At 37.1% G+C, this 11,780-nt stretch overlaps 1 protein-coding gene across 1 annotated transcript in view; it reads right to left on the bottom strand.

Annotated features, from left to right (window-relative positions):
* Nucleotides 1-4,959: 4,959 nt before the first annotated feature.
* gprc6a (G protein-coupled receptor, class C, group 6, member A) overlaps nucleotides 4,960-11,780 on the bottom strand; it is a 7,840-nt gene continuing 1,019 nt past the window's right edge. Inside the window, exons 2-10 of the mRNA XM_017302124.1 lie at nucleotides 11,207-11,302; nucleotides 10,968-11,134; nucleotides 10,219-10,340; nucleotides 9,006-9,388; nucleotides 7,233-7,611; nucleotides 6,309-6,524; nucleotides 5,836-5,959; nucleotides 5,196-5,697; nucleotides 4,960-5,158 (exon numbers count right to left, since the gene is read on the bottom strand). Of these exons, the coding sequence (XP_017157613.1) occupies nucleotides 4,960-5,158; nucleotides 5,196-5,697; nucleotides 5,836-5,959; nucleotides 6,309-6,524; nucleotides 7,233-7,611; nucleotides 9,006-9,388; nucleotides 10,219-10,340; nucleotides 10,968-11,134; nucleotides 11,207-11,302 (2,188 nt within the window). The remainder of the gene's footprint in view (nucleotides 5,159-5,195; nucleotides 5,698-5,835; nucleotides 5,960-6,308; nucleotides 6,525-7,232; nucleotides 7,612-9,005; nucleotides 9,389-10,218; nucleotides 10,341-10,967; nucleotides 11,135-11,206; nucleotides 11,303-11,780) is intronic.

The following is an 11,780-nucleotide window of genomic DNA, read 5'->3' as shown; positions in this document are numbered from 1 at the left end:
TTTAGTGAGAATTATGCTTAGAAAAAAATACTTTTAAATAACATCTATCCACAGATTGGGCATTAGCTGGCAAACATAAGAATAATGCAGTTTGGTTCCTAATTGAGACATAAAATACCATAAAATCAATTAACCAATTGTAAATATAAAAATTCTATCAAAACATATTTTGTTATCTATAAATGCACCTCACAGAGACAAAGAAGAAATGTTTTCTTTTTTTTTTGTCTCAAAGTATTTTGTTTTACTTTTCTACACAGGTATATGGACTTGGACTACTTTTAACGTTTTTCAAGTCAGGATAATTATGGGGGAAAAATTGAATGAAAATATGTTTCTTCGATTTATACTGTATCACATTATTTAAAAATGAAAAATAAGAATTTCTGAAAATAATTACATTTTTAATATAAAATGAATAATTTTATTTTTAATTTTCCACATCAAAATGCATAAGTTCAACTCATGGGCTGGATATAAATACATATTTAATAAAAAAAGGGCAGCAAAGTAGCATTTTTTTAGTCTTTTTGGTCACTAGATCCTCCATGAATCACGGTGCCACCTGAACATGTCATTCTCAAACCTGAGAATGAGAAGTCTGAGAAAAATGGAGTATGTGAAAATACTCCAATTTTCACATACAAAGATATCAAAGCAATGATTTAAATAATATTTATTTTGTGCAGGATAAACAATGCAGGGTTTACTTGCCTACGATAGATTGCAAACTGCAGCCAAGTGAAATTTGTCCAAATGCCAAAAAACAAAAAAATCAGTTGACTGATTATGTTTGAACATTATGTCTCATAATGTTGAACATTATGAGACATTATGAGACATTACGTCTCATAATGTTCAAACATAACTTCAGCATTATGTTTTCTTATTTATGGATGTGAAAACCTACAACTACCTCATTGTTTTCAACTTCAACATTCAAGTGAATGATTGAATTTGCTGGATGCTGAGAAAAGAATTCACAAAATGTTGAATGTGAAAAATAAAACATTGCGAGAAAGGAACAATTGTACTCCAAGCGACTTGTTCTACCATCCTTTTCCCCTCCTTTCCCTCCTGGTTGTCACTGTTTTGCTAGTTGCTCTTTTTTTAAGTGACTGTGATTGACAGCTTGGCTATATCCATGCAATATCACCCAGCGCACGTTCCTATTCCCTCCTGGAGCCTTCATCCGCCGGTCAAATTAACCTTCCGTGCCAACGGGAGGGGGGCCCCGCGTGGGCCAATCAGCAGGTGATTAGGCCGGGGGTGGGAGGGGTGAGGGGTCACAGCGATGGGGCCATCGCAAGCCTGATTGGTTTCAATCAGCGGCCGGCCGCAAGGACAGCTGGGAGCTGAGCCGCTGTGAGCGCTAATCAACGCATCCCACAGTGAGACATGAACAGCCACCACACACGCACACGCACACACACACACACACAAACAAATACACAGCAGAAGCAGATTGATGTTTGTATACACACACCCTGAAATCACTTACCGCTCTGCATGCACACACTCTGAAACAAGACATACACAAATCGGCACAGCGGGACACTGGAAATAGAAATGAACAGCACAACTGATAAACAGACAATCCCATAATGAAAGCAAGAGGAAGACAGTGAGAGACAGACACACTAAGAGGAAGCACAGAATATCACAGTAAATTGGCAGCCTAATTGCATTGGATTCGTTAATTTGAACAGTGGTGAATCTGGCTCTGGTCCGTGACATTGGTCTGGAACGCTCGGCACCACAAACCCGCAACAACGCATCTCATGTGATGTCTCAAATGTTGAACAGTCCAGATTTGCTACGCTTGATGTTCTGCAAATTATTGTTGAAATGCCCCTGAAGTAAAGCGAAGTCTAAACTAAGAGCAGAGAGAAAATGGGACGTTCAGAAAGTTTATCTGTGGGCTCAGAGTGTAGAAGAGACTCGTGAATCTGTTCTGGTTTGTGTGTGGGATCATGAGGAAAGATAGAAAGAAGAAGGTGGCTTCACTGCACTATTCTTTCTGTTTGTTCAATTTGGGCTTCACTTTTAATGTAGCAAATCCGTACTCTCCCAAATTCTGTTTTCCAGACATTTTCCTTTAATTTAATTAGCCACTGGAGCTGGCAAGCTTACAAAGTGTTACTTGCAAGCACACAAATTAAACAGTAGCATTAAAAAAAATACAAACAGAATTAAATACTTCTAATTTCTTCATGCGTAATTAAACCCCAAACCACAGATTCTGAGTTTGTTTCCCCTAAGAAAGCCCTTCCAGATGTAGATTTTACTACATGCAGTCAGTAGTCAAACATGGATCTTTACTTTACTCCATAGGCAACAAAAGTCACACTTCATGCAAATTTACATGCAATTGCATTACTTTGTGTTTTCTCTCCATGACCATCAAACATTTTATATTAAAACAATTTAAACAACTGATCAGAAAATTGATAAATCAGTAAAAGGAAAATAATAAAAAATTATTTTGATATTACAATCATGCACAGTGACAGTTTTTATTAAATAAAGCAACTAAACACATTACACTTGAATCCCCCAAGTATTAGTTATTGGGGGTATATTGGAACACATGAATTAAATATTAACATTTACAGAATTTCACAAAAAGTTGATTGTCTTGTTTCTAATAGTAATACTATAACTTCATTAGGTATTAAGACTTGAAAATAATTTTATTACATCTTACCATCTCATATCTGGTAATAAAGTGTGTTACTACATAATGCAATAAATGTACTGCTAATTATAACAGCATGTACAAGTTATAATTTTATCCGATTTGCTCCAAATATCACTCCGGAATGAGGTTTTGTAAATGATTAAAAAAAAAAAAGATTTGGTGCTTTTCTGTGTTCATCCACTCCAAATGATCTAGTGTAGAAAAATGGTTGAAAATGGTTGGGATCACGTGTGTTTGTATATTTTCGAGTGGACCAATAACTAACAGCAGGAGATGGGGCTTCACATGAAAACGAAAATGAAATGATAACCGGTCAGACTACTAACTCAACCAAAACTGTCAGCAGATGGTGGTGTTACCTCGTGAAAGTAACTCGAAATAATCCAAATAGTTCTCTCTTTCAGAAACCGGGATTGTTCAGCAGCGTTCCAGCTCCAAACAAAATCCCCACCCAGTGGTACTTGCTAATTTCTTTGCTCGCTTCCGATGCTAACGCCTAGCGGCCCAGTGCCTCTGGTGTCACTCTGTCAGGGGGAGAGACAAGAAGTTATCTTTCAGTTGAGGCTGAATCATTTTTTATTGCTTTATTATTATTATTATTATTATTATTATTATTATTTTATTTATTTTTTTTTTTTTTTTTTTGACTGAAACTGAAAAGACAAACACCACCACTAGGACCCCAAAGCGCTTCACACTCCATTCAGTCATTCACACATTCACACGCTGTAAAGCTAATAAAGGTTTTTAAGCTGATTATTGAAACAGATATGAATCATTTCCCAACCAGCTATTTTCAATGGCATGTCAAAAGGTTACAAATTATTTTCACATTTCCTTTGTGTTTTGCGCAACATCTGAATGATCCAATGATACAAAGAAGCAGGCCCCTGGTGAGAGTTTTTTACAGAAAAGGGTGTAAACTCATACATGTTCATGTAAGAGTAGCGATGCGGGTCAAAGCTGTCTAAATGCGCAATGTTTTACAATGTTTGTTTATTTCATATTATTTTCTTTAGATATGTCTCGATTTCTAGATATAAACCCAAACACAAAACAAGAGAGTTGTGTCTGATTTGAAATTGCTAGCTATTTCAAATGAGACACATTTTACTACAGTACACTATTAGAAAATTCTAGAAAAAAAGAACTGAAAACACCAGAATTTTAAAAAAGTGAAGCTAAAATTTTATCTCTATTAGAACCATAAATTAAAGGGGGAGCATGGTATTTCCATGGTGCTCTAGGCGTTTTTTTTGGGTTTTTTTTCAATGCACTGGTTACATCACCACGAGTTCACAATATGATCCCCAATTCCCCGATGTGATTATTATCCTCCATGCACCATCACCAGACACTGGGCCAGCTGAGCAACAATGAACCTGGGTCAGATGTTTGCACAAAATAAATGCAGGCATACTGAGCTTTAACACATCAGTTTGTAAGTGGAATGAAATTGTAAATAACATGCCTTTGCATGATCTTAAAAATGTTAAAATCCTTGCTACATTTCCCATTATCTTCCACAATTCCCCGGGTTGGGAGTAATTCTCCAAAAACAACGTCCAATGCCATTGGAAGCGCTAAAAACCGAATAATTGCATGGTCTTCTTGTCTTCTTGTTTATTGAGTTCACTTAAGTGCATGTAAAAGTGTCTAAAAAGCTCTCCCCCCATACAGGTTTAACATCTCGGCTTGATGTGTCTCTTTGGTGCAACCGCAAAAGATTGAGCCCGTCAAACTTCCTTAACTAAGAGACAGTATGGAATATAAAACATGTCAACATGTAACTCTTTTTTGACTCTTCTATTTACTTGTTTGATGAAGGTTAGAAACAATACATCGCCAAAAAAATACATAAATAAATAGATAAATAAATAAATAAGCAAGCTGCTGCATTCCAGTTTACTGATTTGACACACAAAAAAACTATTGATGTCATGCACCATCAACTTGTTTATCACCTGAGTTCAACCAGACAACAAAGCTTACGATATTCCCCAAGAGATATAACAACACTTCCTCCATAAGATAAAGGAACAACTCTCTTGTTTTGTTTTTAACTACCGTTAAAGGTCCGTGTGCCAGACCTCACAAAAATATCCGAATAGCTTAGTCTTTTATTACATTTCCTTTACCGAGATTACACACATACACAGTCTTACCCGCAGTACAAAGGTACTAGACTGAGTTCCTTCTGATTAAGTAGTAGGTAGTTTCCCCCAAATTCTTGAAGGATTGAAAGGATATGATATAAATCAGCATAGAAAAGTAATGAACTTGGATTCATTGTAGCATTCAGGCAACTTTCTACCTTTGAAAGCCAGAATGAAGCAGAAGATTGCTAAGAAGCCAATGTAGGCTAGCATGGCCCCAAACGCAGGGAATAAATTCTCGTCACATTTCAAGAGAAGTAGCTTGACAAATGATTTAGAATCCTGCTGAAACACCGGAGGCCTATAGGCAGCAAATATTTTTGCAAATATTTCTGCACATTGGCCCATAGGCCACTGTGCAGATCAGCACCTTGCCTGCCATGCACAATGGAATAATAAGATAAGGCTTGTAGAGCTTCTCCAGGATGCCTTGTGTTACAGGGTCAAATTCAAAGGCCAAGATGATCTTAAATGACTTTACCAAGATGCAGGAGACAAATAACGTAAAACTCAAACCAAACAACACCTGTCGTGTTTGGCACTGCCAGTCCTTGGGTTGACCGCCAAATAGAACCACACTCCCAAAAGTACTCGGAAGCGAGAGGAGGAGGAGGATGACGATGGGGCCAACAGATGAGCGTACGACTAGCGTGTTCCAGCGGGCGAGGAAGATGACGGCAACCACAAGGGTGAGCAGAACTCCGAGTGCAGCAGAAGCCAGAAGCACAATATGATATACGTCGTCCCACTCCAGGTAGTCGATTCTTTTCTTGGTGTAGTTTTGGCTGCCCTCGAAAGAGTAGAGAGTGGTGTTTTCACATGCCAAACAAAGAGAAGCATCTGCAATTAGAGAGTAAATGGTCATTAAAATGTTCTACTTTTGATCTAGTAGACCGATATTTCCACAAAATCAGTTCTTAAATATTATTTAAAATGTCGTTGAACTTTGCAGAAATCTAAATGTCAGATAATCCAAACTTTCGTGGGCCGAGTAATAGTTCACGGGACACTTCTTGCATTCGTAGCAACAAACTGGCTGTCCAGCCTTTCGGACCTTCCACTCACCAGGATAACACGCTGAGCACCTCGATCTCACTTTTTTCTACAAAGATAAAGTAGTTTTCTTCAGCAAGCAAATTCTACACATTCATACAGTTCATCATCTAACCAAACCAATTTACTGGAAAAATTTAGTAAATCATAACTCCTTGACACAAATCATAATGTTATATTCCAAATATTGCTTATTTGTATTGACATTATTTACAACATTATTTATTAGCATTTATTTATTTAGCATAAAACTTTTGTAACCCAGAACTTTCATTTTGCTGCAATTCAAAGAGAAACTTATTTATGTTAACAAAATGTCACTTGAGTGACTTTATTAGGCTGATTAAAAGGAGCTGTGAAAGTTAATTAAAAGCTAATTAAAGAATGAAAATACTTACAGTCCGATGATATAAACTGCTGATTTCCGATCTAATAAACGTCATGCTGTCCCCTTCAATGTCACAATGACCAACTTCATTGTTCATGTCCAGAGTGTTTGGAGAGTTGTATCGCCACAGGACAATGTCATACCCCGAGTTGAGATTGCAGTTTTTGTCAAATGAATATTTTTTCCCATCCAAGTAGAAATTTGCTGTTTTCAAAGCATCTCTGAACTGAAACGACAAAGCAATGAAGACTGTGGTTATAACAAGCATGCATACAAGAAATACTTTGCACACTGAGACCAGTGTTTCTTGGCATATTATTGTCAGAGTGAATTCTTCATTTATTCTATTCTCATTTGCTACAGATGTATCTGTTTTTCATTGGCAAAAGTATTCATAGTTATTCAAGCACAATGTTGTATGCATTTTATTCAGATTTTACCAACAAAAAATAGTGGATAACTGTCAAGTAAGAGAAAATGATACACTGATATTGAAACATCTAGAAATCTGAAAAGTGTGCTGTGCAATATTGGGATAAAGCTGGTTTGAGGTTACAAAAGACTTAATGGAAAAATATTCCTAAATGTACAGGTGGAGCTAAAATGGAACAGTTCAGGTTGAAGAATATTCATTTGCTGTGAAGACCCAGTCAAAGTCTCCAGATATGAAATGCTGATAAAAAAAAAAACATGTATGCCAAGTGGGAATAATAAAAATGCATGTAATACTTTTTAAGTTTCATTTCTAAAAGCATTTGAAAACCATGTATCCCTCCATCTCATAGATACACTTGGACAAAACTCCCTGTAAAAACATTAGTTTCAACTTCTAAAGTGACAAAATGTGAAAGCATTTAGGGGCTATAAACACACAAATCACTATTGTCATATAGCATTGTGTGCCGTTGTATTATGTGTGTGTTTAGGTGCGTACCTTTTCAGGTTGTAACGTGGCAATGTCGCACTCCTGGTTGATGCACAGGTCTTTAACAGTCTCAGCAATTGCTTTGATTGCCAGCTCGATACTGAACACAGCATACGGATATATCATGTTGATTAACTGAGTGATCTTTGTATCGAGTGATGTATTCGAGCCACTGACAGTCCCATTTAAAAAGTCACTCAAAAATGAGTTGTTCTTGTACAGATCGGGGCGTTTATCAAGATTCCTGAGAAACTGTTCAAACCTGGATGTGTTTCCAGATTTTAGGGTTATGCCAAAAACTGTCTCGACATCTTTCAAATTCCACCTTGTCGTGTCCAGACAATTAACTGATTGTGACCAGGTGTCGCTGGCTATCCAAACTTTGTTTCTACATGCTGTAAAAATGCATGCTGTTTTTATTTTAATTATGTAAAGCACTTTGAAATGCCTTGCTGCTGAAATGTGCTATACAAATAAAATTTCATTGATTGATGATGTCAGAAATCTTTTCTTAATATTCTAAGTTTTTGTTTGACTCAAAGTTTTGCTTGTGATTCTCACATGACGTTGTGGGCAAAAGATTTCTGATGTGTGCAAATAAAAGTTTATGTTTGGCAAATAACTTTTTAAGTTCACAAGACAAAAATTTGTTATTTAATTTAAAAAAAAAGTTTTTTAAACAAAACTATTTGTTTTTTAAAAAAGAAATCATTACAATTCCAAAAGTTGATTACAATTTTATTTTACTTAACTGAGGTTAGTTTTTTTCCCCCATTGAATAATTGGGGGAAAAAATTACTGCATACTCTGCGAACCAGACTCTAAACTTAAAGTCTGGATTGAGTTTGTTTCCCCTTCATTAATGACACACATTTATTACATTCATTAAATCTATCATGGTAATTCAGGGTGAGTTATTTTTAATTCTAAAGGAATATCCTTGTTGGACTTTTATTTAATTGTTATTCTCCTTCAAGATACATTTACCTAACGCCAGAATAAAGGCAATGTACATTATGCAGCAAAGGAAATTAGAAGATCAGACATRYATCCATTATGGAGATGATCGGTTTTGGACGGGCGATGTGCCCCTATTGCATAAGCGATACTGAAGAATGACTGATATCATTAAAGATACAGGGGAGAAGCTTTTTAGTTATCTTGCTTTGCTAGCAAAGTCGTTAGCTAGCAGCTAGCTAATAGCACATCAACAACACCCTAATGTCTGTATGATAAAAATACTGAATCGATAGAAAAGAACAGTTTTTCCTCACCTGGCTGTCTCCTCCCGCTCAGTAGTTCTTCAGAGAAAGGCAGACGCAGAGGCCTGTCAGTGTCTGTTGTATTTCATTACCTCTCTGCTTAAACCGCGACTCTGTGCTGAAGCAGAAACAATACGTCAACCTTTTCCGTCATCTGACAAGTAGCAAGTCTACTCCACTTTATTTACCAGAAACGTTTTAATTCACCATAACCTGATCTGTAATCTGGAACGTTCGCTACGTTGAGCTCCAGTTAGCCGCCTTATCTCACTGCGCGAGAGGCAACTGTGTCATGCCTCACGGGCAAAAGGTCAAAGGTAACAAGGTGACCAGAGGGCTTATGTTGTACAAAAAATAAAATAAAATAAAATAATAATAATAATAATAATAATTTTAGTACATGTTATGTGTCAGAAGAGGGCTTAGAAAATAATACAAAACAAAAAAACAAACAAAAAAACATAAAAATTGACTAAAAGGGCACTTGGGGGCAAGGAGCAAAAAGGGTAGGTGCTCAAGCACCCCCTGGGCCCCCCTCTGCACGTGCCTGATCATGTGGTTGGGTTTGGTGAAGGAGACGATAACTGAGACATTGGTATTTTCAGTGATGCTTTTGACCGCTTCGTTGATGCTGTCCTTGAGGTTATTGTCAACAAGAAACTCTGGCAAGAATTTAATGTATGCAAAGCAGATGTCATGATGCTCCGCATGATGCCGGAGACGTTCTACTGCATAGCGGTCATATTCACCGTCGGTTGCCACAATTCCAACCCAGTTCCAGTTGTGATCCTTGAGAATTTCAATGACGGCTTTTGCATGGTGATCATCCTCTGGTACAGTCCTCAGAAAGCTCGGGAAGCGAGTTTTATCACTTAGTAATCCAGATGTAGATCCGTAACTGATCTGTACAAATATCACAAATCTCATGTTAGAACAGCAACGCCAATAATAATAATAATAATAATAATATCAGCGTCAAAATATGGCAATTTGAAAACAAAATACCTTCTCCTTTACAGAGGTAGAGTAATGTGAAGAAGTAATTGATAAAGTCTCAGACAATTATTCATTCTGACCACCATATTTGACTGTCAGAATGGTTTTCACTTCAACAAAATTCGAGTTTCACCTCATCAGTCCACAGAAAATTTTAACTAAGGTCTTGTGGAACATCAACATGTTTTCTGGCAAATATGGGTATTATTTTTTTGTAAGCAGGGATTTTCATCTGAGAAGCCCACTTTGTCTTTTTTCTCTTTCAGCCGCTTCATGCGATCAGACAAACTCTATTTAGGTCCGTTCTTGAATCTAAATGTCAGACAGCTTTCAGGTTTGAGTGTGGCCACTGAAATTAATTTCATCCCCCCCCTCCAAGAAAAAAAAAAACATGGTTATCATTATTTAACAAAGGGGAGGCAATTTCTTTTTCACATAAGGTCAGTTCAGCTGGAATTTATTTCTTCCCCTTTAAAAGATTAAATTATCTTTGGGTAACAGCTATTTGTGTTCTCAGGTTATCTTTGATACTAAAATGATCTGAAACAAAGAAGTCTGGCAATAAAAGCTAAAACAGAAGAAATTTGAGGGAAGCGAACACCTTTTAATAGAAAGATCAGTTGCTATCTGATTAAGCAAAAAGGATATTAATTTTGTATTTATTCATTACATTTGATCATTAAGTTAAATATATCATAAATGCATGAATTAAGCTTTTTTTTTCATTTTTATCATACCTCAGGGATTTTCTCCAAGTTGAGTTGTCTTGTGACTGCTACAGATATTTCTGAGTAGTAATCTCCTATGACGGCCATCATTGGTGGGGTGAGCTGTGGTTCACGATCTGTGTTTAGATTGTAGAAAGCATACGAACAGAAGGTGAGTTTCAACTGCGAGAAAGGGAGTTCATGTATCTTATCATAATGTCAGTGTATGAACAAACTAATAGGATCGTCCTCTGCAGAAACATGGGCTGTTGCGGTGAAGAAAGAGCTGAGCCAAAAAGCAGAGCTCTTTATTTTCTGACCTGTCCACATTCCAAACTCCAGCTGTGGTCTAGTCCAGAGATATGAATCTTAACCGTAAGAATGATGTTGCAGATAAAACCGACTTACGTATGGCTGGTGGGTGCAGGCTTTGGATTTTTAGGGCACATTCAACTGGAAGAAGACCCCGGGAGAGACCCAGATCTTGCTGGAGGGACTAAATATTTCCCATGCTATTTATCCACACAATGTGCGGTCACCGGAAAGAGGGTGTCTGGGTTTTGTTCCTGCATCTGTTACCTCTCGGATAAGCGGAAGGTGATCAACAAATGCAACATTTAAATTCAGGCACCATATCTCTAGGATTCTATCAAAAGTATTTATAGAAAACATTATGCAATTTACCTTGTTGACCCATCAGGTTAAAATCGCCGCCTGCTATTAGAAAGACAGATTGTTTTTATACGAATTATTTTCAGTCTGGTCTTGAGAGTGCTCACCATTTATTTTTATGAAGGGCAGAGTGTTTCTCAACGCTGTGGTAATATCACTGCAGGAGTCCACTATGTGATATACCAGAGTGATGTTACCAAGTTCTCCACTCTGGTTTATCTCCTCTATTGCACGCACCATCATCAGAGACTGGGCCAGCCGAGCAACACTGAACCTGATAAATTAAAACGAATTATTTACACATGCCAAAGGCCAACCACATTTCTTTAGAGAAATAAAGAAATACCTGTTACAGAGTCCATTATCATCAACACTTTCATGTATTGGGAACAATCCTCCAATTATAATGTCCCCTGGAGACTTGGCCTCTTGTAAGGCTTCACTACAGACAACTTGTAATGAAAAAATTGCCAAAAAGAACCAAAAACTGAAAAATTGCTTCATCTTTTCTATGTTTGGTGAAGGTTTTCCTCCTTAAAACATTTCTTAAACCCTTGTGCAGGATCCGAAGTTTCAGGTTTGTGCGTCTCGCTGGTGTGTCTGCAAGAGAGTGAGGCTTCAAACTTCCTGTAAGGTAAATACAATCTTAAAACTATTTTAACATTATTCTTCTAAGTACTACTTGGACTATATCACTTGCAAGACAGCAAGACTAAGGGATTCTCCAAAGGTTTCAACAAAATTTGATATAAACCTTAAGGAAAAAGCTATTTTTTCCTTTACCACTAAAGTGTTATTTTTAAGTTAGCTTTATTGGTTTCTGACGTGTTGGAGAGTTGACACTTCTAATGAATGCAGGACAACACACGCCCACACACACACGCACGCACACGCACACACACACACACACACACACACAC

The sequence above is a fragment of the Poecilia reticulata genome, linkage group LG21, assembly GCF_000633615.1.
Source record: "Poecilia reticulata strain Guanapo linkage group LG21, Guppy_female_1.0+MT, whole genome shotgun sequence".
NCBI classification, from domain to species: Eukaryota; Metazoa; Chordata; class Actinopteri; order Cyprinodontiformes; family Poeciliidae; genus Poecilia; species Poecilia reticulata.
The sequence above is the reverse complement of the archived record's forward strand: the minus strand, read 5'-3'. Positions and strand labels throughout refer to the sequence as shown.